The following is a 27,462-nucleotide window of genomic DNA, read 5'->3' as shown; positions in this document are numbered from 1 at the left end:
CAGAGTATTTGAGCAGAATGGAGCGAGGAGCTACGGTAGGGAGAAGAGTATGTGAGCGGAGTGGAGCGAGGAGCTACAGTAGGGAGCAGAGTATGTGAGCGGAGTGGAGCGAGGAGCTACGGTAGGGAGCAGAGTATGTGAGCGGAGTGGAGCGAGGAGCTACGGTAGGGAGCAGAGTATGTGAGCGGAGTGGAGCGAGGAGCTACGGTACGGAGCAGAGTATCTGAGCGGAGTGGACCGTGGAGCTACAGTTGGGAGCAGAGTATGTGAGCGGAGTGGAGTGAGGAGCTACGGTAGGGAGCAGAGTATGTGAGCGGAGTGGAGCGAGAAGCTACGGTAGGGAGCAGAGTATGTGAGCGGAGTGGAGCGAGGAGCTACGGTAGGGAGCAGAGTATCTGAGCGGAGTGGAGCGTGGAGCTACAGTAGGGAGCAGAGTATGTGAGCGGAGTGGAGCGAGGAGCTACGGTAGGGAGCAGAGTATGTGAGCGGTGAATCAAGGTGACTTACAAGATGTGGACCAAGAGCAAGAGAGGGATTGCGGCAATGTAGCGTCCACAACTAAAGAATCAAATCGTGTAATCTGAAAAGACACGCATCCCGAAAGCATGATGGTGTACTTACCATATGCACATGCTAAAAGAAATAGGCTTGGCATATTCCAACATATTTGTTAATTCAAATACTTTTAATTCAAATCATATGGTTTGGTTTCATTACTTGAATACCAAATGGTAAGTCAAGGTCGTCCCAAAAATAGATGGGTGTTGGTTAAATTGTGATTTTAATGAATGGGGCGAATTTGGAGCGGCCATTTTTGTCCTGTGAGCGCAGAAGGGTTTTTTAGCGGAGCAGTTGAAAAGAGGTGGATCGCCAGCACAAGCCGGATTTCCAACCGCTTAACTCTACTCACATACTCTGGTAGGGAGGAGCAATTAGAAGGATAAGCTACAGGAAGAGGAGGGAGGAGCGATTAGAAGGATATGCTACAGTAAGAGGAAAGAGGAGCGATTAGAAGGATATGCTACAGGAAGAGGAGGGAGGAGCGATTAGAAGGATATGCTAGAGGAAGAGGAAGGAGGAGCGATTAGAAGGATATGCTACAGTAAGAGGAAGGAGGAGCAAATTGCAGGTTGCACACATTACAGTCTTTCACATAGCTGTGAGAATCCTGGGTTGTTTTTCCTTCTCACAGTGTTTTGTTTTCATCTGCCGTTTCCTTGCTCTTTCCATCTGATATGTCCCCCTCTAAAGGATGGTATCCCTCTTCCTTTTCTTCCATCCATCATCCACCTCCCTCCTTCATTACCTTGTTCAGCTCTTGTCCTTCTCTGCCATCTCCTTGCGTGGGCTGCCACCTTTTCCTTGGTTCACACTCAACCTCTTCAGAACCTTCATGGGTTTAAACTTCTCCTTCTTCTTCTTCTTCTTCTGTTGCTGCTGCTGCTCGCCCTCTGCTGCTGGCTCCTTCTGGAAGTCTGGAGGAAGGGAGAGATGGAGAAAGAAGAGAGAGAGAGGGAAGATGGAGACATGGACGGGAAGCGTGAATACTTTGAGCGGAAAGAAAGATGAAAGGGAGAGTTCTAACAAAACATGAAGCTTTTGTCTCGTCTTACCCTTTCTCTTCAACATGGTCGCCACCAGCTTATCCTCTTCCTCTTCCCTGTTGGAGAAGTACAGTAAGATCACCAAAAAAAAAGACATCTACTAGCCCATCCTGCTCTAGATGAGCTCAGACAGGAGATTTTTTTTATATTTTACTTTTATTTAACTAGGCAAGTCAGTTAAGAACAAATTCTTATTTTCAATGACGGCCTAGGAACAGTGGGTTAACTGCCTGTTCAGGGGCAGAACGACAGATTTGTACCTTGTCAGCTCGGGGATTTGAACTTGGAACCTTTCGGTTACTAGTCCAACACTCTAACCACTAGGCTACCCTGCCGCCCCAAATGATAGGTGATTGATTACCTCTGCCTGTCCTGATCCATGTTGTTGATGATTTGGTTCCGCTGTTCGATGACGGTGACCAGCTCTGTCATCAGCTCCTGCTCCCTGCCCTTGTCCTCCTCATTCCAGTCTTTCTCTACAAGATGGAGGGATTAAGAGGGGAGGATGAATGAAGAGTAACGCAATGACTTAAAACGTGGATTCTTTTCTGGACCCCGTTCCATTCCAGTGAATTCAGTCCAACAATGGAATCAGGACTTCAGTTAACAAGCCTCCCATCCCAGGTAGCTGCAAGGGCCTTGTGCTCTATGATGCCATTCACAAACAGGAAGTGAGATCACACACCTGGCTTGTTAAGAAGACATCTCAGCTCATACTCCACATCAGCCTGCCTCTCCTCCAGGTTCTGCTGCTTGGCCCTGTCAAGAGGAAATAAATCGTGTGAGAATCTTAAAGAGACAGCTGCTAAATGGGCCAATGAGCACAGGCTCTGGTACGTACGTGTAGACCAGCTCAGCCTCACGGCGCACCAGCAGGTGTTTCTCATGGATCAGAGTGAACCAGTCCACCAGCAAAGTCTCCTCCTCCTCATCTAGAACAGGAACACCGCCATGAGAATATGGATAATATTATACTATAGATACAAATATGGACTATTGACCTGACTGTTAAACTATTGATCTGACTATTGACAATTGAACTGAATAGTAGACTTTTGGGGAGGCAGGGAGCCTAGTGGTTCGAGCGTTGGACTTGCAAGATCGAATCCCAGAGCTGACAAGGTAAAAATCTGTCGTTCTGTCCCTGAACAAGGAAGTTAACCCACTGTTCCTAGACCGTCATTGAAAATAAGAATATGTTCTTAACTGACTTAAATAAAGGTAAAATAAATAAAATATTGGACTGAAGATTAAACTACTGACTATTGAACTATTAAATTGACTATTAGACTATTGAACTAAAGATTAAACTATTTAACTGACTATTTAACTGACTATTGAACTATTGAACTGACTATTGATATAAAGATTAAACTATTTACTATTTAATGACTATTAAACTGAAGATGAAACTATTTACTATTTAACTGACTATTAGACTATGGACCTGTCTATTAGACTATTGACCTGACTATTAGACTATTGACCTGACTATTAGACTATTGACCTGACTATTAGACTATTGACCTGTCTATTAGACTATTGACCCGTCTATTAGACTATTGACCTGAGTATTAGACTATTGACCTGTCTATTAGACTATTGACCCGTCTATTAGACTATTGACCCGTCTATTAGACTATTGACCTGTCTATTAGACTATTGACCTGACTATTAGACTATTGACCTGTCTATTAGACTATTGACCTGAGTATTAGACTATTGACCCGTCTATTAGACTATTGACCTGTCTATTAGACTATTGACCTGACTATTAGACTATTGACCTGACTATTAGACTATTGACCCGTCTATTAGACTATTGACCTGTCTATTAGACTATTGACCTGTCTATTAGACTATTGACCTGTCTATTAGACTATTGACCTGAGTATTAGACTATTGACCTGACTATTAGACTATTGACCCGTCTATTAGACTATTGACCCGTCTATTAGACTATTGACCTGTCTATTAGACTATTGACCTGTCTATTAGACTATTGACCTGTCTATTAGACTATTGACCTGAGTAGACTATTAGACTATTGACCCGTCTATTAGACTATTGACCCGTCTATTAGACTATTGACCCGTCTATTAGACTATTGACCTGTCTATTAGACTATTGACCTGTCTATTAGACTATTGACCTGTCTATTAGACTATTGACCCGTCTATTAGACTATTGACCCGTCTATTAGACTATTGACCTGTCTATTAGACTATTGACCTGTCTATTAGACTATTGACCCGACTATTGACCTGAGTATTAAACTATTGACCCGTCTATTAGACTATTGACCTGTCTATTAGACTATTGACCTGACTATTAGACTATTGACCTGTCTATTAGACTATTGACCTGTCTATTAGACTATTGACCCGTCTATTAGACTATTGACCTGTCTATTAGACTATTGACCCGTCTATTAGACTATTGACCTGTCTATTAGACTATTGACCTGTCTATTAGACTATTGACCCGTCTATTAGACTATTGACCTGTCTATTAGACTATTGACCTGAGTATTAGACTATTGACCTGTCTATTAGACTATTGACCTGTCTATTAGACTATTGACCTGTCTATTAGACTATTGACCTGAGTATTAAACTATTGACCTGAGTATTAGACTATTGACCTGTCTATTAGACTATTGACCTGTCTATTAGACTATTTACCTGACTATTAGACCCTGTCTATTAGACTATTGACCTGTCTATTAGACTATTGACCTGTCTATTAGACTATTACCTGACTATTGACCTGTCTATTAGACTATTGACCTGACTATTAGACTATTGACCCGTCTATTAGACTATTGACCTGTCTATTAGACTATTGACCTGTCTATTAGACTATTGACCTGAGTATTAGACTATTGACCTGAGTATTAGACTATTGACCTGTCTATTAGACTATTGACCTGTCTATTAGACTATTGACCTGTCTATTAGACTATTGACCTGAGTATTAGACTATTGACCCGTCTATTAGACTATTGACCTGTCTATTAGACTATTGACCTGACCTATTGACCTGACTATTAGACTATTGACCTGACTATTAGACTATTGACCTGTCTATTAGACTATTGACCTGTCTATTAGACTATTGACCTATTTGACCTGACTATTGACCTGAGTATTAGACTATTGACCTGACTATTAGACTATTGACCTGTCTATTAGACTATTGACCTGTCTATTAGACTATTGACCTATTAGACTATTGACCTGTCTATTAGACTATTAAACTATTGACCTGAGTATTAGACTATTGACCTGAGTATTAGACTATTGACCTATTAGACTATTAGACTATTGACCTTGACCTGACTATTAGACTATTGACCTGTCTATTAGACTATTGACCTGAGTATTAGACTATTGACCTGTCTATTAGACTATTGACCTGTCTATTAGACTATTAGACTATTGACCTTGACTATTAGACTATTGACCTGTCTATTAGACTATTGACCTGTCTATTAGACTATTGACCTGTCTATTAGACTATTGACCTGAGTATTAGACTATTGACCTGTCTATTAGACTATTGACCTGAGTATTAGACTATTGACCTGACTATTAGACTATTGACCTGTCTATTAGACTATTAGACTATTGACTATTGACCTGACTATTAGACTATTGACCTGTCTATTAGACTATTGACCTGACTATTAGACTATTGACCTGACTATTAGACTATTGACCTGTCTATTAGACTATTGACCTGAGTATTAGACTATTGACCTGTCTATTAGACTATTGACCTGTCTATTAGACTATTGACCTGTCTATTAGACTATTGACCTGTCTATTAGACTATTGACCTATTAGACTATTGACCTGTCTATTAGACTATTGACCTGTCTATTAGACTATTGACCTGACTATTAGACTATTGACCTGTCTATTAGACTATTGACCTGACTATTAGACTATTGACCTGTCTATTAGACTATTGACCTGTCTATTAGACTATTGACCTGAGTATTAGACTATTGACCCGTCTATTAGACTATTGACCTGAGTATTAGACTATTGACCTGTCTATTAGACTATTGACCTGTCTATTAGACTATTGACCTGTCTATTAGACTATTGACCTGTCTATTAGACTATTGACCTATTAGACTATTGACCTATTAGACTATTGACCTGTCTATTAGACTATTGACCTATTAGACTATTAGACTATTGACCTGTCTATTAGACTATTGACCTGACTATTAGACTATTGACCTGACTATTAGACTATTGACCTGACTATTAGACTATTGACCTGACTATTAGACTATTGACCTGAGTATTAGACTATTGACCTGTCTATTAGACTATTGACCTGACTATTAGACTATTGACCTGTCTATTAGACTATTGACCCGTCTATTAGACTATTGACCCGTCTATTAGACTATTGACCTGAGTATTAGACTATTGACCTGTCTATTAGACTATTGACCTGTCTATTAGACTATTGACCCGTCTATTAGACTATTGACCCGTCTATTAGACTATTGACCTGTCTATTAGACTATTGACCTGTCTATTAGACTATTGACCTGTCTATTAGACTATTGACCTGATGACTATTGACCTGTCTATTAGACTATTGACCTGTCTATTAGACTATTGACCTGTCTATTAGACTATTGACCTGTCTATTAGACTATTGACCTGACTATTGACCTGACCTATTAGACTATTGACCTGTCTATTAGACTATTGACCTATTAGACTATTGACCTGTCTATTAGACTATTGACCTATTAGACTATTGACCTGTCTATTAGACTATTGACCTGTCTATTAGACTATTGACCTGAGTATTAGACTATTGACCTGACTATTAGACTATTGACCTGAGTATTAGACTATTGACCTGTCTATTAGACTATTGACCTGACTATTAGACTATTGACCTGTCTATTAGACTATTGACCTGTCTATTAGACTATTGACCTATTGACCTGAGTATTAGACTATTGACTATTGACCCGTCTATTAGACTATTGACCCGTCTATTAGACTATTGACCCGAGTATTAGACTATTGACCTGTCTATTAGACTATTGACCTGTCTATTAGACTATTGACCTGTCTTAGACTATTGACCTGTCTATTAGACTATTGACCCGTCTATTAGACTATTGACCTATTGACCTGTCTATTAGACTATTGACCTGTCTATTAGACTATTGACCTGTCTATTAGACTATTGACCTGTCTATTAGACTATTGACCTGTCTATTAGACTATTGACCTGACTATTAGACTATTGACCTGTCTATTAGACTATTGACCTATTAGACTATTGACCTGTCTATTAGACTATTGACCTTAGTCTATTAGACTATTGACCTGTCTATTAGACTATTGACCTGACTATTAGACTATTGACCTGTCTATTAGACTATTGACCTATTAGACTATTGACCTGTCTATTAGACTATTGACCTTAGACTATTGACCTGTATTAGACTATTGACCTATATTAGACTATTGACCTGACTATTAGACTATTGACCTGTCTATTAGACTATTGACCTGACTATTAGACTATTGACCTGTCTATTAGACTATTGACCTGAGTATTAGACTATTGACCTGACTATTAGACTATTGACCTGTCTATTAGACTATTGACCTGACTATTAGACTATTGACCTGTCTATTAGACTATTGACCTGTCTATTAGACTATTGACCTGACTATTAGACTATTGACCTGTCTATTAGACTATTGACCTGACTATTAGACTATTGACCTGTCTATTAGACTATTGACCTGTCTATTAGACTATTGACCCGACTATTAGACTATTATTAGACCTTGACTATTAGACTATTGACCTGTCTATTAGACTATTGACCTGACTATTAGACTATTGACCTGTCTATTAGACTATTGACCTGAGTATTAGACTATTGACCTGTCTATTAGACTATTGACCTGTCTATTAGACTATTGACCTGTCTATTAGACTATTGACCTGTCTATTAGACTATTGACCTGAGTATTAGACTATTGACCTGTCTATTAGACTATTGACCTGTCTATTAGACTATTGACCTGACTATTAGACTATTGACCTGTCTATTAGACTATTGACCTGTCTATTAGACTATTGACCTGTCTATTAGACTATTGACCTATTAGACTATTGACCTGACTATTAGACTATTGATTATTAGACTATTGACCTGACTATTAGACTATTGACCTGTCTATTAGACTATTGACCTGTCTATTAGACTATTGACCTGTCTATTAGACTATTGACCTATTAGACTATTGACCTATTAGACTATTGACCTGTCTATTAGACTATTGACCTATTAGACTATTGACCTGTCTATTAGACTATTGACCTGTCTATTAGACTATTGACCCGACTATTAGACTATTGACCTGACTATTAGACTATTGACCTGACTATTAGACTATTGACCTGACTATTAGACTATTGACCTGACTATTGACCTGTCTATTAGACTATTGACCTGACTATTAGACTATTGACCTGTCTATTAGACTATTGACCTGTCTATTAGACTATTGACCCGTCTATTAGACTATTGACCTGAGTATTAGACTATTGACCTGTCTATTAGACTATTGACCTGTCTATTAGACTATTGACCCGTCTATTAGACTATTGACCCGTCTATTAGACTATTGACCCGTCTATTAGACTATTGACCTGTCTATTAGACTATTGACCTGACTATTAGACTATTGACCTGTCTATTAGACTATTGACCTGTCTATTAGACTATTGACCTGACTATTAGACTATTGACCTGTCTATTAGACTATTGACCTGTCTATTAGACTATTGACCTGTCTATTAGACTATTGACCTATTAGACTATTGACCTGACTATTAGACTATTGACCCGTCTATTAGACTATTGACCTGTCTATTAGACTATTGACCTGTCTATTAGACTATTGACCTGACTATTAGACTATTGACCTGACTATTAGACTATTGACCTGAGTATTAGACTATTGACCTGTCTATTAGACTATTGACCTTGACCTATATTAGACTATTGACCTGTCTATTAGACTATTGACCTGAGTATTAGACTATTGACCTGTCTATTAGACTATTGACCTGAGTATTAGACTATTGACCTGTCTATTAGACTATTGACCTGTCTATTAGACTATTGACCTGTCTATTAGACTATTGACCTGTCTATTAGACTATTGACCCGTCTATTAGACTATTGACCCGTCTATTAGACTATTGACCCGTCTATTAGACTATTGACCTGTCTATTAGACTATTGACCTGTCTATTAGACTATTGACCTGTCTATTAGACTATTGACCTGTCTATTAGACTATTGACCTGAGTATTAGACTATTGACCTGTCTATTAGACTATTGACCTGTCTATTAGACTATTGACCTGTCTATTAGACTATTGACCCGTCTATTAGACTATTGACCTGTCTATTAGACTATTGACCTATTAGACTATTGACCTGACTATTAGACTATTGACCCGTCTATTAGACTATTGACCTGACTATTACACTATTGACCTGTCTATTAGACTATTGACCTGTCTATTAGACTATTGACCTGTCTATTAGACTATTGACCTGTCTATTAGACTATTGACCTATTAGACTATTGACCTATTAGACTATTGACCTGTCTATTAGACTATTGACCTATTAGACTATTGACCTATTAGACTATTGACCTGAGTATTAGACTATTGACCTGTCTATTAGACTATTGACCTATTAGACTATTGACCTATTAGACTATTGACCTATTAGACTATTGACCTGAGTATTAGACTATTGACCTATTAGACTATTGACCTATTAGACTATTGACCTGTCTATTAGACTATTGACCTATTAGACTATTGACCTATTAGACTATTGACCTATTAGACTATTGACCTATTAGACTATTGACCTATTAGACTATTGACCTATTAGACTATTGACCTGTCTATTAGACTATTGACCTATTAGACTATTGACCTATTAGACTATTGACCTGAGTATTAGACTATTGACCTGTCTATTAGACTATTGACCTATTAGACTATTGACCTGTCTATTAGACTATTGACCTATTAGACTATTGACCTATTAGACTATTGACCTGAGTATTAGACTATTGACCTGTCTATTAGACTCTGGACTATTAGACTATTAAACTACTGACTATTTAACCTACTATTAGACACTTTACTATTGAACTGAAGATTAAACTATTAAACTGAGAATGCAGCCTCAGGATTTTCAACAAGCATTTCACTGCACCCGCAATAACATCTGCTAAACACGTGTATGTGACCAATAACAACTTGGACCAAACATTTTTTTATAGAGACTCTCAACTGAATATGCTTCTTAGTCCAGGGGTAGGCTTAATCTAGTCCACGCAACCTCCCTATATCATAAGACTAGTCTTGAGAGGTGTATATGATAGTTTTACCATTGGGGTTATCGCGTAGTTTTCTCTCCAAAGCCACTCCTCTCTGCTCCAGCTCATCCAGCTGTTTCTCCAGCTCTCCCATCTCTCCATGGATGTCCTCAGCTGGGATGTACTGGTCTGACTGCACCTGGACAACACACACACATCACAAAACACACTAGCACTGCAATCTTTAAAACATACAATATGGTACAGTTCACGTGATTTACATCCAGATTGAGTTGTTCCTTTGAAAACATTCGTGCCACTAGTCAAACTATAACCAATACCGTTGCCTATGGTAATAGCAGTAATAGTAGCCTGTTGCTGGCTTGTCGCCACATTCCATTAAATTAAAAGACTCGGACTGTCTGATGCTGAATCATCAAGTGACTCATTGAATTACAAACTTTAGCTGACTGTGGTGTCCTCACAATCTCACCTTGCGTTTGATGAGGGGGAAGCCGTGTCCAGGGGCGGGGGGCCGGGCGGGGCGAGGGCATCTAGGGGGTCTGGTTTTAGGGGAGGAAATGGGGGAGGGAGAGGCTTTCCTGTTGAAAGGGTTTTCCTTACAAGTCCGCTGGAAGTAGAGAGAAGAAGACAGAGATGAAAGTCAAGGTATTAAATAATTATCATAGTATCTGTTAGTTAGGTATAAAGCTCATTACATTGAATATCTTGTATCATTAAAAGGTTCTTGGAAGTTAGTGCAGTTCATGTATTTTTACATGGTGAAAAAAATGAAAGGTCCAGAATCCCTTACCTTGGGGGGTGGAACTGGGATAGCACTTGATGCTGCCAGGGGGCTGGGTGTCGTTGGAGGTCTTGGCGGCGGGGGCCTGGCGCTCCGATCGCTCTGCGGAGTGGCCGGAGCCGAGCTAGGATTGGCTGGCTGGGGAGGAGGGGAGGGGCTCGGAGAGAGGCGATTGGCTGAAGTGGAGGGGGTGGAGCCACCACAGGGCCCACAGATGGAGGGCTCTGATACGCTCTTGGTGAAAGGGTTGTCCTGATCGCCCGTGGCCCCACCCCCTAGGGAAGCTGGGTGGGAGGAGCTATGGTCGGAGGCAGAGGATAGGCTCTCTATGCTAATAGCTGGAGAGGGAGAGGAAGAGGAGGGCTGGGAGTGAGGAAGGGCTGAAGAAATAGAGGGATGAAGTAATATCAGAAAACAGAAAAAAGGAGCAGAAGTTGAAATGGAAAACAAAGTAGAGTTGGATGGGAGGAGGATGGAGAGAAAAACATTGTGAACATCCATGTATACACATCGAATGGTAACTTTCAAAATGACAACAACAAAACCAGAGCGCTGTGCAGGACATACAAGACACATGATTGACATGATTTGAGGTGAAGTGGATACAACTCATCCAATGCTCTAACCCAGTGGTTCCCAACCTTTTTTGGTTACTGTACCAACTGAATTTTGCTCTGCCCAGAGGACCCCTGAAGTACATTTTACCAGCCAGTCTATGGTCTGATAAGTCTTCTCAAGTACCCCTGTGGGTAGGTCCTAGGTCCCCCGGTCTGGGAACCACTTCTCTAACCAACCTCTATCATATCCTGTTGCCATCAAGGCCCACTGACCTGAGTTAGAGCCGGGGGCCTTTGGAACAGGCTTTGGGGGTGCCTGGCGTTTCTTGCACCTGAAGTCATTGGGGCTTGCAGAGCGGGAGGAAATACCCCCAATGGGGGGCGTGTCTGGGTCAGCCGCAGCATCTGCAGCCTGGGAGATGCTGTACCACGGATGACTCACCACCACAGTGGGAGAAACCAAACTTCCTACTGACCCCTCCCCTGACCCCACCTCCTCTACTTCCTCATCGAAGGGGTTGGCGGGTGCAGGGGGCGTGGGTGGTCTGGAGCCCTCCCCTTTTAGAGAGGATAACGAACCAGTGTGTGGGGGTGTGGCTACTCCAGGGGGAGGAGGAGGTGCTGGTTTCTTCTTGGGTTCTTGGGATTGGACGAGGGCCAGCCAGGGCGGGTTAGGGGGTTTGGGGGCTTCGATGGAGAGACTGGAGCTGAGAGACAGGATGAGTGGGGGAGACAGAAACAGAAAGGGAGGGGGAGACAAAACAACAAAGACAGATGAGTGCATGAAAACATCAACATGCATTAACACACAAAGACTGCTGGACAGAGACTGGGAGAGAAACAGATGAAGTAGGCCAATCACTGTCGACTAGTAAAGATAGGTTAGTCAGTATACTGAACCTTCCAGGGGAGTGGGATCTTTCTCGAGGTCTGGGAGCTGGAGGAAGACATCTCCTGTGTTCACCACGATCACCTGAGAGTCAAAATCAGTGGTTTCATATATTTTATATTAGGACGGAGTTCACAGTTCACGGTTCAATTGAGGATCTACAGTAGCAAATAGCACTAACTTATTTCAGCTGTCAATCACCTTAATCGACCACTCACCATTGACCGCAAGGTTGTCAACGCGGGGTGGGCGGACCCTGGGGGCGGGACGAGGTGGAGGGGAGGGCTGTGACAAGCGGCGAGGGATGGGGACTGGCTTACTGTCCCTTAGTCCTAGATGACTGACAGGTGTAGAAGGGATAACCCCATTGGCTGTGTCTTTGGCTGTTGTCGGAGTCTCCTCCCCCTCCTCCTCGATGTCATCGAAAGGGTTGGGAGGAACAGAGGGTGGAGGTTTGACCTCTCTTTCTCCTGCACCTTCTTCCCTCTCGTTCTCTGTTTTCAAAGAGTCTGTTTTTGTCGTTGAGATAGGACATGGTGTAGAGTCAGAGTCATTGGTTGGTGTGGGAGTGTAATCCTCATTGGTGACACCCTCTTGGGGAGGAGTCTCTTTTGGTGGAGTCTCTTGGGGTGGAGTCTCTTTTGGTAGAGTCTCATTTTGTGGCGTCTCTTGGAGTGGAGTCTCTTTTTGTGGCGTCTCTTGGGGTAGAGTCTCTTTTTGTGGCGTCTCTTGGGGTGGAGTCTCTTTTTGTAGAGTCTCTTTTGCTGGCGTCTCTTGGGGCGGAGTCTCTTTTGGTAGAGTCTCATTTTGTGGCGTCTCTTGGAGTGGAGTCTCTTTTTGTGGCGTCTCTTGGGGTGGAGTCTCTTTTTGTGGCGTCTCTTGGGGTGGAGTCTCATTTATTGGCGTCTCTTGGAGTGGAGTCTCTTTTTGTGGCGTCTCTTGGAGTGGAGTCTCTTTTTGTGGCGTCTCTTGGAGTGGAGTCTCATTTTGTGGCGTCTCTTGGGGTGGAGTCTCTTTTTGTGGCGTCTCTTGGGGCGGAGTCTCTTTTGCTGGCGGAGTCTCTTGAGCCGGAGTCTTTGCCGCCTGGTCCCTCCCAGAAGGAGGAGAAGTTTGAGGCAGCATGGGTCGACCAATCCTGACGGACGGAACCATTGTCGGTCGCTTGCTTAGGTCCGGTCGGCCGTTCTGATTGGCTAAGGCAGACCTGGCAAAGTGATGTGTGCAGACTAGGGAGCCGACCTCGTTTCCTAGCTTGTAGGACCCAGGCAGCAGAGTGCTGCTACACTCCCTACACCTGAGATAGAGGAGAGCATGAGGCAACATTCAGACTATAGTCTGACATAGCCTCTGACAAACCCTGTGGTAAGCACATTGTTTAAACACACAAAAATAAGATGAATCTCTCTAAACTCTGGAAATACATGTCAACAGAGGATATAAACGGTCTGTTTTAAGTCACTGGAATAGCAGTGTTTAATCCTTATACAGTAAAGAGACTCAGCAGTATGTTGTAGTAGCTGTGCAGACCAGATATGCAGTAACTGAACGGGTGTTCACCTGAAACAGTTGCGGTGGTAGAGCTTGCCGTCAACCAGGAACCTCTGCACCAAGTGGACGTGCCTCTGGCAGGCGGCGCAGCTGCTGCTGAGGGTGTTACGCTTCACCCCTGCCTGTACCCCTGCGTCCGTACCCATCGGACCAGGTAGGCTCAGCTAGCACGGGCGTGGCAGGCAGGTGGCCAGGGGGTGAGGGTCGCAGGTGGAGGGGGTGTGGGATGGGGGAGATGGAGAGGATAGGGGGGAGGGAGGTGGGGGGAGATCAAACATGGAGTCAGGATCGAGGATGTGGAGGATTCATTCTGCTTATCTAGCTACAACCAGTCTGTTATATTTCCATCGCCTCCTCGGCTTAGAGTCATTGACTTAACTAGCTACATGTATTTTATAATCGCTGAAAAACATGGTCTTGATATTAAAAAGTGATATGTATTAAGTGGAAAAGTAGTAAAGTTCCAAACCAGCCGCTAATTAGCAAGGAAAGTCTAGTAGAACACTAGTACTAGTGATGTAAGAAACTCTAGCAGGTGTTTTTAGGTTGAGTTAAAAGTCAAAGGGTTAGCAGCAAGTGTTCAAACTTGGCACACAACGTTAGTAGTATAAAACAAGTGTTAAATAGACACTAACTATGTACAGAGGTTAAAGTTCAAAATTACTGACCTAACGGTTTTGATCCCCCCACCCCCCGCCCATCCTACTGTCTAGACTCGGGACCAGAGAGAGGGGAGGAGTTCAGAGGCCAGGAAGAAGAAGAGGAAGAAGAGGAGGAAGAGGAGGGAGAGGAGGAGTGGATTTCCGTCTAAAGAGGGGGAAGAAGGGAGGAGGCCGGTATGGGGGGACGGTGGGAGGAAGTCGAAGAAAGGGCATGCGGAAGAAGGGGAGAGACAGGATACAAAGGCGATCTTTAAAAGAAAAACAATGGAGGCTAAACTTACAGGATATAGTCCACATCAATACTCTCTTACAGGATATAGTCCACATCAATACTCTCTTATAGGATATAGTCCACATCAATACTCTCTTACGGGATATAGTCCACATAAATACTCTCTTATAGGATATAGTCCACATCAATACTCTCTTACAGGATATAGTTCACATCAATACTCTCTTATAGGATATAGTCCACATCAATACTCTCTTACAGGATATAGTCCACATCAATACTCTCTTACAGGATATAGTCCACATCAATACTCTCTTACAGGATATAGTCCACATCAATACTCTCTTATAGGATATAGTCCACATCAATACTCTCTTACAGGATATAGTCCACATCAATACTCTCTTATAGGATATAGTCCACATCAATACTCTCTTATAGGATATAGTCCACATCAATACTCTCTTATAGGACATAGTCCACATCAATACTCTCTTATAGGATATAGTCCACATCAATACTCTCTTACAGGATATAGTCCACATCAATACTCTCTTACAGGATATAGTCCACATCAATACTCTCTTACAGGATATAGTCCACATCAATACTCTCTTATAGGATATAGTCCACATCAATACTCTCTTATAGGATATAGTCCACATCAATACTCTCTTATAGGATATATTTTTGAGATGTCCCATCCTACAAGTTTAGACTAAAATGTATTTAGTCAATAGAATTACTCAATCCCGTACCGCGTTGATGTAACGGACAACGTGACTTCTATCGAAACACTCACACACCAACGGGTACCCAACCTCTACCATACGGTCACGCCAATAGATGCCATAGACAGACAACAATCCATTCATGCATCTGACACGTTAGCATTGACACCTGATACTGTGACAGTCAATGTTTTATAGAACCCGTTTTCAGTGATTGTCCAGGTCTTTTCCATGCCAAAATACCAGCACAAATAGTTTCCCTGTTATGTTAAACAAATACAATGAATTCGTTATAGTTATCATGCATGTACAATAAAAGTTCAATCAATGTAGTATTTTTGGTATTTTATTAGGATCCCCATTAGCTGTTATAAAAGCAGCAGCTACTCTTCCTGGGGTCCACGCAGCCATTAGTTTAAATTAATAAGGCTTAGAATTAGAATCGTGTGAATGACATCATACACGCAATCCGTAAATCCAGAATATCTGCATATTACAAGTCGATATTCACGTAATAAAAAGGAAAACATTATTTCCCATTGACCCCCAGTGTAAAAGAGGCAACTTTGTCATGGAGTTTTGTTATACAGAAATAACATACACCAGGTCAGAAATCCCAATCTACGGTTCGCAGTGCTCCCACGTTGGGAAATAGAGACTGTGAGAAGAACCCTTTGGCTTCAGGCTATTTGGCGTGGGACAGCGGGGAATTGTGGGGAGCCGGTGTTCAAGTAGGCTACACGTAGCTAGCTATGTGTGTGGAAAACATTTCAACACAGGTAAGAGATTTAACTTGTTTAGTGTAGTCTGTTTGTAACGCCATTCACTACTTGTAGCCGTATAGTCTGTTTGAGTGTGTTGTCGGTCTTAGCTCGCTTAATGTTCTGGTTGGAAGCTAGCAACACATATAAACAATAGCTTAAATGTAGGCTAATATTGCTGCGGCGCAATTAGGAGATTCAGGACCTTTCCCCTACGCGTTCCCATGGCAATTCCATTGTTTTGGTCGCATTCCATTGACCTCTTTACCACATGTATTCATGCATCATCTGATTCCCGATACCATCGTAGCCCTTACCTCGGGCTCAACCACTTTGTCTTCCAGAGGGGCCACCGGTCTTTTCTGGGCCGGCTCAATGTGGCCTGTACCACTGGACCTCTTCAAGCAGGGGGGGTTGGCTACAGGAGGGAGATGGTATCAGTCAATTTCTAATTGAGTTTATGCATTGGCTAACTGTAGATATTTTCATTTGCGGTCAGAGCACTATAAAACCCAGAGGGCCTTTTGAGAGACCAGTTACAAATGCAATCGTATAGTAGTGACTCAGTGATGGCCTGTCAGTGATACTGTCGCATCTAATAAGACAGGACCACTTCTCATCCAGCTAGCGAAGCATTTAGGTTATAGCTGTGTACTAAAGGACCACCGGACTGGACCACCGGTCAGTAAGGGATTGTTGTGGAACATTCAGATAGAACTATAATATGTAGAGCAAATATGCCTTTCTGACAAATAGTAAAAGAAATAACGTAAGCTCTTTTCATGACAGTTCTATCTGCAACATTCCACAACACAGTCCTGGATTTGGCGCTTTCACTGTGTCTGGGCCCTCCAACCCCAGAGCTGTACTACTCACCATGGGACTTGTTGGTGAAGAAGTTGTAGTACTGGGAGACATAGGTGATGATGCTCAGCCTGTCAGGCACTTTCATGGACACCATGTCCTCTGGGTCCAGCAGAGCAGGGATTCCCAGCTCCTCCTCCGCCACCTCAAACGCCTAGAGGGAGGGAGGGAGGGAAAGAATGGAGAAAGACAATGTGAAAACAGACATCAGTTATTGTGTGTGTGTGTGTGTGTGTGTGTGTGTGTGTGTGTGTGTGTGTGTGTGTGTGTGTGTGTGTGTGTGTGTGTGTGTGTGTGTGTGTGTGTGTGTGTATGTGTGTGTGTGTGTGTGTGTAGTGCACGCGCCTGTGTACACTTTGATACTTGACCCCCTGCTTCAAAAACCTCAGTGTTATTTGGTCATAATTAAATGCTACAGCCTGCCAGAATACTGTTGGTTGGATAACCATCTGCCTAATGAAAAATTCCACTGAGGAAATGAAGGCCTTAATAGTTCTCTGCCCCAAATGGTACCCTATTCTCTATATAGTGCACTACTTTGACCAGGGTCCATTTGGCTCTGGTCAAAAGTAGTGCACTATGTAAGGAATAGGTGCCATTTGGGACGCAGGGCTGATCAGGTTACAAAACACTGGGGATAATACAACCACTTGGCAGCTGTTCAGTAAACAGGGCCACAATTGATGCAAAACTGTGTACATGTAAACAAACTGTGTACATGTAAACAAACTGTGTACATGTAAACAAACTGTGTACATGTAAACAAACTGTTACAAACGGTGTACATTTAAACAAACCAGTGAACGGGAGCTATTTTTGCATGTGAAAAACAGACATATTCATCAAATGTAATAATCAGTCAAAACAACGACAGCTTGCACGGTCACAGTAGTTGAGCTGAATGCTATCCCAGCAGCAAGATCAACTCTGGCAACTGGAAACAGAACGTCCCATGATGACTAAAACCTTCAGGGATTATCAGGAGTCAGATAAGTCTGAGAAACAATGGGAAACAGAACGTCCCATGATGACTAAAACCTTCAGGGATTATCAGGAGTCAGATAAGTCTGAGAAACAACTGGAAACAGAACGTCCCATGATGACTAAAACCTTCAGGGATTATCAGGAGTCAGATAAGTCTGAGAAACAACTGGAAACAGAACGTCCCATGATGACTAAAACCTTCAGGGATTATCAGGAGTCAGATAAGTCTGAGAAACAATGGGAAACAGAACGTCCCATGATGACTAAAACCTTCAGGGATTATCAGGAGTCAGATAAGTCTGAGAAACAACTGGAAACAGAACGTCCCATGATGACTAAAACCTTCAGGGATTATCAGGAGTCAGATAAGTCTGAGAAACAATGGGAAACAACCGCAGGGGAACAACTGAAATCTAGCGTGTAGACAGTGATTGGACGCTAATCACCGAGCTTTAGTTTAGCATGCTGCGTGTTTGGGTTCAGGATTAGGCTGTCTCGGGCTAACTCAGGCTAATGCTGTAGCTACAGTGAAACACTGCAAATGTTCACAGATATCCGACATGCTGCCAGTGAAACAAACAGTTATTTCGACCACCAACTGCTTCAACCCTGAAAAAGCTCTTGGATAATTGGAAAGAAATGTAACTAGTAGCATTCAGTAGACAACACTCAAGCTCAGTTTGAGGATTGCTATAAGTAGGCTAACCAAGGCCTACTCAACCTCAGGGCAATGTTATTTTGGCACCTTTGCAGTTGTTGATAAAGAAATATGCGGCTTTGTTATTTAAATTATTGCTACAAACAAACCTATAGCAGAGGACTATTTATTTTTCATATCCTCCCTTTGGTTAACTGTTCTGTCTTTCTTTCCTGTCCTCATTTGCTTGCTCTCGCTCCCCCCCCTCTCTCCTTCCCTCCCCCCTTCACATGTCAGGCTCCGGCAGGAACCAATAAACAACTATGCTCTCTACAGACAGACAGACAGACAGACAGAGACACAGAAAGACAGAGACATAGAAAGACAGATACATAGAAAAACACATGAAACAGACAGATGGAAATGTATGATAGTTAGCTGACTAACTAACTGCAGACACTGCTCCACTGTCTCACCCACGTGACATCTGTTACTCATCTCTATTACCTTCCAAAACAACACTCACCCTCTCAAAGACACTAGTAGGCCTACACCTGGCTACACTGTATTCTAGCATTACAGAACTCACCCAATACATACCCTACCACAGACACAGAGAAGGGAACCAGAGTAACGACCATGACTGACTTGTCACAGCTAATTACAGTATTCGGCAACATGAAGTCACTAGCTGGTTCACAACTAATCATTACATCTAGGCCAAGGCTATTAGAGTGTGGAGAAGTGATATGTGTTCTAGTGACTCACCAGACGGTTGTTCTCGTAGACATTCTCTTTGGAGAGGGAGTCAAAGTCTCTAGAATGACAGGGGGGAAAAAGACAACATTTATAATCTAAACAAATAACCTACTCTAAATCATTGATACAACCACAAGACTACGGTCAAATTATGAGAGATCACACTGCTATCGTTAGGTAAAAGGGTGAGCATCTAACCAGACCAGAAATAACCCATATAGCATATTAAAGCTATAATATGTCACTTTTTGGGCAACCCGACCAAATTCACATAGAAATTTGAGTTATAGATCAGTTATAGATTGATTCCCATTGAAAGCATGTCTAAGAAGAGGTAGATATGTTCTATAAGTGCTATTTCTATGCTTCTGTTCTGAAGTTTTGTTTTTGCGTCTTTTACTTTGGATTTTGTACACCAACTTCAAACAGCTGAAAATACAATATTTTGAGTAGTTTAGATGGTACAATGATTCTCTACACAATGACTGTTTTGTCACACAAACTGAAATTAGGCTAACTATTAGAATTTTAGCAACCAGGAAATGGCGGAGCGATTTTTGCTTAGTGCATCTAAGTAATGACAGGCCTAACTATCTGGGGGGTGGGGTTAGTTGGTTTGATCTGAAAAGACTTGAGTGATGGCCCATCAAACAACATCAGGATCCGAACAGAACGACAGACAGTGTTTGGCCATACACAACCAGTTACCTCTATATTTCATTGAGAATGGGGCCACAGCACCCATCAACATCAACAGTGTTTTATGGGTGAACCCCACTGTGATGAAAGGACAGCAGGTTGGCTCAACACAGCAGTAATGAGTAGGTGGCTGGTTGACTGGGCCTGGAGCAGGGAACTAAACCTCATGTTCCCACCAGTTAACATCCTGCCATAAAATTGGGTCTGTGTCTCAAATGGAACTATGTAGAGCACTACTTTTGACCAGAGCTCTATGGGCCCTGATCAAAAGTCGTGCACTATGTAGGGAATATGGTGGGATTTGAGACGCATCCTAGAACATTTGAGAGTTGCTTTTGGATGCAAAGTCTCTGCTCTGTTAAATAAGGGAAATAGAAAAAACACCAACCTGTTGGTTCTCAGTCTGGATACAGGAAACCTCACTAGCACAGCCAGCCCACAGAATAGTATGAGACTGCCTATAGCATAGCCAGCCCACAGAATAGTATGAGACTGCCTATAGCATAGCCAGCCCACAGACTGGTATGAGACTTCCTATAGCATAGCCAGCCCACAGACTAGTATGAGACTTCCTATAGCACAGCCAGCCCACAGAATAGTATGAGACTGCCTATAGCATAGCCAGCCCACAGACTAGTATGAGACTGCCTATAGCATAGCCAGCCCACAGACTAGTATGAGACTGCCTATAGCAGCCAGCCCACAGACTAGTATGAGACTGCCTATAGCAGCCAGCCCACAGACTAGTATGAGACTGCCTATAGCAGCCAGCCCATAGACTGGTATGAGACTGCCTATAGCATAGCCAGCCCACAGACTAGTATGAGACTTCCTATAGCATAGCCAGCCCATAGACTAGTATTAAACTGCCTATAGCATAGCCAGCCCACAGACTGGTATGAGACTGCCTATAGCATAGCCAGCCCATAGACTAGTAATAAACTGCCTATAGCACAGCCAGCCCACAGACTGGTATGAGACTGCCTATAGCATAGCCAGCCCACAGACTAGTATGAGACTTCCTATAGCATAGCCCGCCCACAGACTGGTATGAGACTGCATATAGCACAGCCAGCCCACAGACTAGTATGAGACTGCCTATAGCAGCCAGCCCATAGACTGGTATGAGACTGCCTATAGCATAGCCAGCCCACAGACTGGTATGAGACTGCCTATAGCATAGCCAGCCCACAGACTAGTATGAGACTTCCTATAGCATAGCCAGCCCATAGACTAGTATTAAACTGCCTATAGCATAGCCAGCCCACAGACTGGTATGAGACTGCCTATAGCATAGCCAGCCCACAGACTAGTATGAGACTTCCTATAGCATAGCCAGCCCATAGACTAGTATGAGACTTCCTATAGCATAGCCAGCCCACAGACTAGTATGAGACTTCCTATAGCATAGCCAGCCCACAGACTAGTATGAGACTTCCTATAGCATAGCCAGCCCACAGACTAGTATGAGACTTCCTATAGCATAGCCAGCCCATAGACTAGTATGAGACTTCCTATAGCATAGCCAGCCCACAGACTAGTATGAGACTTCCTATAGCATAGCCAGCCCACAGACTAGTATGAGACTTCCTATAGCATAGCCAGCCCACAGACTAGTATGAGACTTCCTATAGCAGCCAGCCCATAGACTAGTATGAAACTTCCTATAGCATAGCCAGCCCACAGACTAGTATGAGACTTCCTATAGCATAGCCAGCCCACAGACTAGTATGAGACTTCCTATAGCATAGCCAGCCCACAGACTAGTATGAGACTTCCTATAGCATAGCCAGCCCATAGACTAGTATGAGACTTCCTATAGCATAGCCAGCCCACAGACTAGTATGAGACTTCCTATAGCATAGCCAGCCCACAGACTAGTATGAGACTTCCTATAGCATAGCCAGCCCACAGACTAGTATGAGACTTCCTATAGCAGCCAGCCCACAGACTAGTATGAGACTGCCTATAGCATAGTCAGCCCACAGACTGGTATGAGACTGCCTATAGCATAGCCAGCCCACAGACTGGTATGAGACTGCCTATAGCATAGCCAGCCCATAGACTAGTATTAAACTGCCTATAGCACAGCCAGCCCAGACTGGTATGAGGCAGCCCATAGCACAAAGTGAGCTCTGTTCTCCCCCTAATCTGACTCCCATGGCCCCAAATGCACTTAGCCTTGCCATCCTGACCTAGCGCTACGTCTGCCTCTCTGCTGTAGGCCTACGGGTGCTAAAGCGCTAATGCTACAGCCCAGTCTGCTATTACTCAAAGTTGTGCAAAGTGCAGCAACTGCCACTGCCAAATCCTCCTTGAGTAACACTGGAGTCTCTGGAGTGGTGCCCCTCAGTGCTTCAACAGTTGACAGTCTTACAGGCCAGAACAGAGCAATGCTTCGACAGGCCAGAACAGAGCAATGCTTCGACAGACCAGAACAGAGCAATGCTTCGACAGACCAGAACAGAGCAATGCTTCGACAGACCAGAACAGAGCAATGCTTCGACAGGCCAGAACAGAGCAATGCTTCGACAGGCCAGAACAGAGCAATGCTTCGACAGGCCAGAACAGAGCAATGCTTCGACAGGCCAGAACAGAGCAATGCTTCGACAGGCCAGAACAGAGCAATGCTTCGACAGGCCAGAACAGAGCAATGCTTCGACAGGCCAGAACAGAGCAATGCTTCGACAGACCAGATCAGAGCAATGCTTCGACAGACCAGATCAGAGCAATGCTTCGACAGACCAGATCAGAGCAATGCTTCGACAGACCAGATCAGAGCAATGCTTCGACAGACCAGATCAGAGCAATGCTTCGACAGGCCAGAACAGAGCAATGCTTCGACAGACCAGATCAGAGCAATGCTTCGACAGACCAGATCAGAGCAATGCTTCGACAGACCAGATCAGAGCAATGCTTCGACAGACCAGATCAGAGCAATGCTTCGACAGGCCAGAACAGAGTAATGCTTCGACAGACCAGATCAGAGCAATGCTTCGACAGACCATATCAGAGCAATGCTTCGACAGACCAGATCAGAGCAATGCTTCGACAGACCAGATCAGAGCAATGCTTCGACAGACCAGATCAGAGTAATGCTTCGACAGACCAGATCAGAGCAATGCTTCCCCTGTACTCATTTAGCAGCAGCTAAACTGTTGTTGCCACAACAACAAAAATGTAGAAAATAATTGACCTATCACTTTTATTTTTAGAATATCATCTTTGAGAACAAGAAATCAATAAAAGCTAAACAGTCAGGGAGAAACAAAAATTATACTAACAATATATGGGGGTATTTTTGGCATGGCTGGATCAGTGATGGGGCACACAGGGTTAGGGTACATGGGGCCCTGATTGATTTTGTTATAATGTTTGGGCATAATAACACAGAATCAGCCATGGCAAAATGTGTGTAATTGAAGGAAATTAATTTTCACACTGAAAAATGTTCTCTTGGCTCCATGGAAAAATGTATAGAATTGCAAGAAATTTACTGGAAAAACAGCAAATTTTTCTCTCTGCCAACAGTTCCAGACCGACTTAACCCACTCCTTCTGCAAGCATTGCACATTTTTGGGGGTGAAACACTGCAGACCGTGACATGGAAGGAAGTGGCACTGAGAACCTAATCCAACAAGTATTGGTACCCTGCTCACAAGCTGATTTTCGATGAGGGGCCTGCCATCGCCACCGGTGGGACAACCATCCTCACGATTAAGTCCTGTACTGTGTGTGAGTGGACTTGCTGTCGCTGCCAACAAGCTACATGGTTTGCTTTAAGCTACATGCTCTGCTGGTTAACAACAAAACACAGCATGTAGTGAAATGTCCTCAGCATATTTTTTGGTGATGTTGCTGCGTGGACAGTATAAAGAGAAAAGAGGAGACATGTTGAACCGCCTGGGTGGGTGAGCTGCACGGTGTGGGAGAAAATGAACTTCAACCCGTCAGAAAGGTTCAACTGAGAAACACAGAGGTAGAGAACACCATGTCAGGGTGGAAACGGAAAGTGAAATACACAAAAGGGGAAAAGAGAGACAATACGGAGGCCACTAGCATCATGTGCAGGGGAGAATGACAGATCAAACAAAACACGTCTGACATGAGGAGACCGTAGTGGCACCGAAATCACATGAAACTGAGGTCAATAGTGGCGGAATAATAACTGATATGGGCCAATCTGTCTGAACCCATCGATGGATCTACTGAACAAGGCTTATTGTTGGTACTGAGGAAATAATACCAGTTGCAGCTACCCAACCTTGGTCAGGCTTATAGCTTCTGTTTAAACACCTTGCTTATTAACCCTGAACCAAGAGCCACTTCAGTCAGAGAGAACTGGACCCGGTCTGATTCTGAATGACATTACTAGGTTTCAGTCAGATAAGTCATCTGTATAGTACAGTGGCGTGCTGAACGCTGTCAGTGATAAGAACTGGAGTAACATCGCTGTGCAGTACTGTACACCGGCTGGCTAGAGTAGCATGAGAGCTAAATGCAGGTTGGCAGGAGGAGGCCCCTTGCTGCAGATTACCCTGACGGCCTGTCTGTCTGGATCAGACTGAAGACAGTTACAGAGAGGCCAGGCCACTGCAGCACTGCTGGTTGGCTGATGAGGCTGCCTGGCCAAATAGCTCTGAGCTCGGGGGACAGAGGTAGAGCTGGATCTTCAGCCTTTGACACATAGAGAAAGATGTATTGTAACATATCTGGTGTCATTTGCACTCACTCACTCCCTTTCTACTGTATGTAGTAGTTGAATGCTTAGGTCACGCTGTGTGATCTCATGTCCTGTCACACACACACACACAAGCCAGGATAGGTGCAGTGGGTAGTACTGGTGCAGCGTGTATGAGATCCTGCATGCAGGTCATGCACACTTGGTTTTCACACACTTTGAAGGACATGGACACAGAACATGTGACATTTGCTGTACACAGCAAAGTTACAGAGCGAGGTGCATGGTTGTACCTGAATCATCTGTACTGTATTGAATGGGAGGCATCATCGTTTGCTCACTGCTACTCTCAGCCAAGGCAGTTCTATTGACCATCTTCCGCCTCCTTGCAACCCATCATCACAATCATTTTAATGCAGTTAGTTTGTGGCCTAACTGTGCCCTTGTTCTGCGACTGCAGTGTGTGTGAGTCCCACACAGGAAAAGGGGTGTGTTGTTACAGACAGGGCCAGACCCATCAACCCACATTAGATACCGTACAGCACACTTGGCTTACCCTTGGTTTTCCCCTTTCTAACGCTGCTTAGAAACAGTCTCTGCAATGACGCCTGGATTACAAGTCAAGCCTAGGTTTGCTGGCTGTAAATAGCTCACAGCAACGTTGTTGGTGGAACACTGATTGTTGTGGCAAAAGGCAATGTAGGTCAGCAAAACATATCTTTGTGCACACAAACACTGGTGCCAAAATGATAAACAGCAACACAAGCTAGAGGGCACTTCCTCCCTATATTTAGTTTCATGTTGAAGTGACATGATCTTGATCGAGTTCAAAGGGTTTCCGTTCCACAGTTCTGTGAAGGTGAGGACAAACTTAGTTCCCTGGCTACATCATTCCGAAGGTGGTCTGGCTCTGGCTGAGAGCACTAACTTGCCAACCCATGATATTATTATTAGTTACAGGCTAGATTTTTTAAATTTAACTTGGCAAGAACTAGATCAGTTAATTTGGCCTAGAGTTTGACCAGGAACAGAGTGTACTTGAGTGTCCTGATAGGATTAGATTACAGTGAAATCAGCAGTCACGCATTGTATCGAAGTATCGAAGTTCAGCACCCAGATAGTTCTGTTGTTAACAGTTGTTACATTGTAACAGCACGTTGCAACATTGTACTTAGTGATCCTATTTTGGAGCAAATTGTTCAATTCTTGATGAGTTCGTGAGCTCCATTGTTATTTTAGAATTCTTGTCAATATTGACATTTTGCCCTGATATAAATAAACCCACTATTTGTTGCTGGCGTGTTATGTTTCTAAATATGTATTGTTTCAGAGGGACAATATCATCTTGTTTAGGCCTGGGAAGAAGTGGAGAACGTTTTTCAAAGTTTATTGAAACTAACTAAATACTTACATCAAATCCGGTCTATATCGGTGAATTATGGCACAGAATGCCAAGCCATCCCGGAAAGAAGATGACATGTTCTTGATGTCTACATCGTTGTAACTCTCGCATTGTATCCGACACCATTCTTGAAGTGCTTTTAAAGACCCCATGTTCGGAAACATTCAGATTTTATTCCTCTCGATATAGGTCTCATCCCACGTGTAGCGGGATGAGAAATCAGCTTTTGTAGGATTCTAGAAGCTGTCCTCCTGCTTTTCGAATTTTGGAGGGCAACACCCGAAATGACTCATTCGGAATTCCATTGACTGGTCGAGGACAGTAGAGTCACGTTTGGTAGCGAGCAGGCTAACTTTGCGATGTCAATGAAACATTGGTTTCCACAACTCCGCCAGCAAATGTGATCAAAGTTTCGATCTGCCAGTTTTCCCAACACGCACAATCAATAATCACCATATAAAATAATCCTACATACAATGGGTTTGACAGCTTGTCACAGAAACGTTGTCAGTGGCTAGCTCGCTACCTGGATTAGCTAGCTTCGGTCCAAATTTAGACGAACATCTCAACCCTGCTCCAGACTGATGCAGTTAGCCTTTTAGCGAGTTAGCTAGCTGAAGCTAACTAGCCATGTTTTCACTTAGAAAAACACATTCATTGACCCAAAACGTGCCAATAAAATAATATGAAACACGTCTCTTATTCGTGTGAACTCAGTTACAATCCTTATGTTGAAGCATTCATCCAAAACTTTAAATGGGAAACGTCGTTGCTTGTTATATGGTGCAGTCCCATCTGTGTCGTTATACCGGTCAGACTCCAGAACAAGGCGCGTTTTCTCTCTCTTCTTGACGCCAAAACAGAAGATAAATGTATCAAACGCACAGTTGTGTTTGGATGGCGATGATGGTTAATTAAATGTATCATGGAAAATTAATTGTAATCTGGACAGCCGACCATTCTGCCAAGCCTTGCTTCGGCTGCCTGCTGTTGAAATGAAACGAATTCAACAACGTTTACTCCTATGTGTCCGCTAGAGGGAGCAGTTAAATATTATTTTGGCAACTTTTTTGGCCACTATAATTACAGGACACACACTCAGTCTGTTGCTGACAGCGACACAAACTCACAAATTGACAACTTTTATGGAATATGTTGTTGGTCTCTCCTCCTCTCTGTGGAGTTTAATAGACGTATAAGTGAAACTCTAACTGCATATTGCTGTTTATGTTT

At 43.0% G+C, this 27,462-nt stretch overlaps 1 protein-coding gene across 1 annotated transcript; it reads right to left on the bottom strand.

Annotated features, from left to right (window-relative positions):
- Window positions 1-155: 155 nt before the first annotated feature.
- On the bottom strand, window positions 156-27,225 carry LOC135536135 (MICAL-like protein 1). The gene is made up of 16 exons (XM_064962530.1): window positions 26,239-27,225; window positions 19,457-19,505; window positions 17,080-17,221; window positions 16,521-16,621; window positions 13,827-13,981; window positions 12,488-13,563; window positions 12,281-12,353; window positions 11,654-12,087; window positions 10,833-11,203; window positions 10,512-10,649; window positions 10,091-10,217; window positions 2,446-2,536; window positions 2,290-2,363; window positions 1,966-2,080; window positions 1,614-1,660; window positions 156-1,475 (listed from the first exon to the last, which is right to left on the bottom strand). The coding sequence occupies exons 1-16, from the start codon at window positions 26,391-26,393 to the stop codon at window positions 1,312-1,314; spliced, it is 3,312 nt and encodes a 1,103-aa protein (XP_064818602.1). The 5' UTR covers window positions 26,394-27,225; the 3' UTR covers window positions 156-1,311.
- Window positions 27,226-27,462: the final 237 nt, after the last annotated feature.

Source organism: Oncorhynchus masou, chromosome 5 (assembly GCF_036934945.1).
Source record: "Oncorhynchus masou masou isolate Uvic2021 chromosome 5, UVic_Omas_1.1, whole genome shotgun sequence".
NCBI lineage: Eukaryota > Metazoa > Chordata > Actinopteri > Salmoniformes > Salmonidae > Oncorhynchus > Oncorhynchus masou.
The sequence above is the reverse complement of the archived record's forward strand: the minus strand, read 5'-3'. Positions and strand labels throughout refer to the sequence as shown.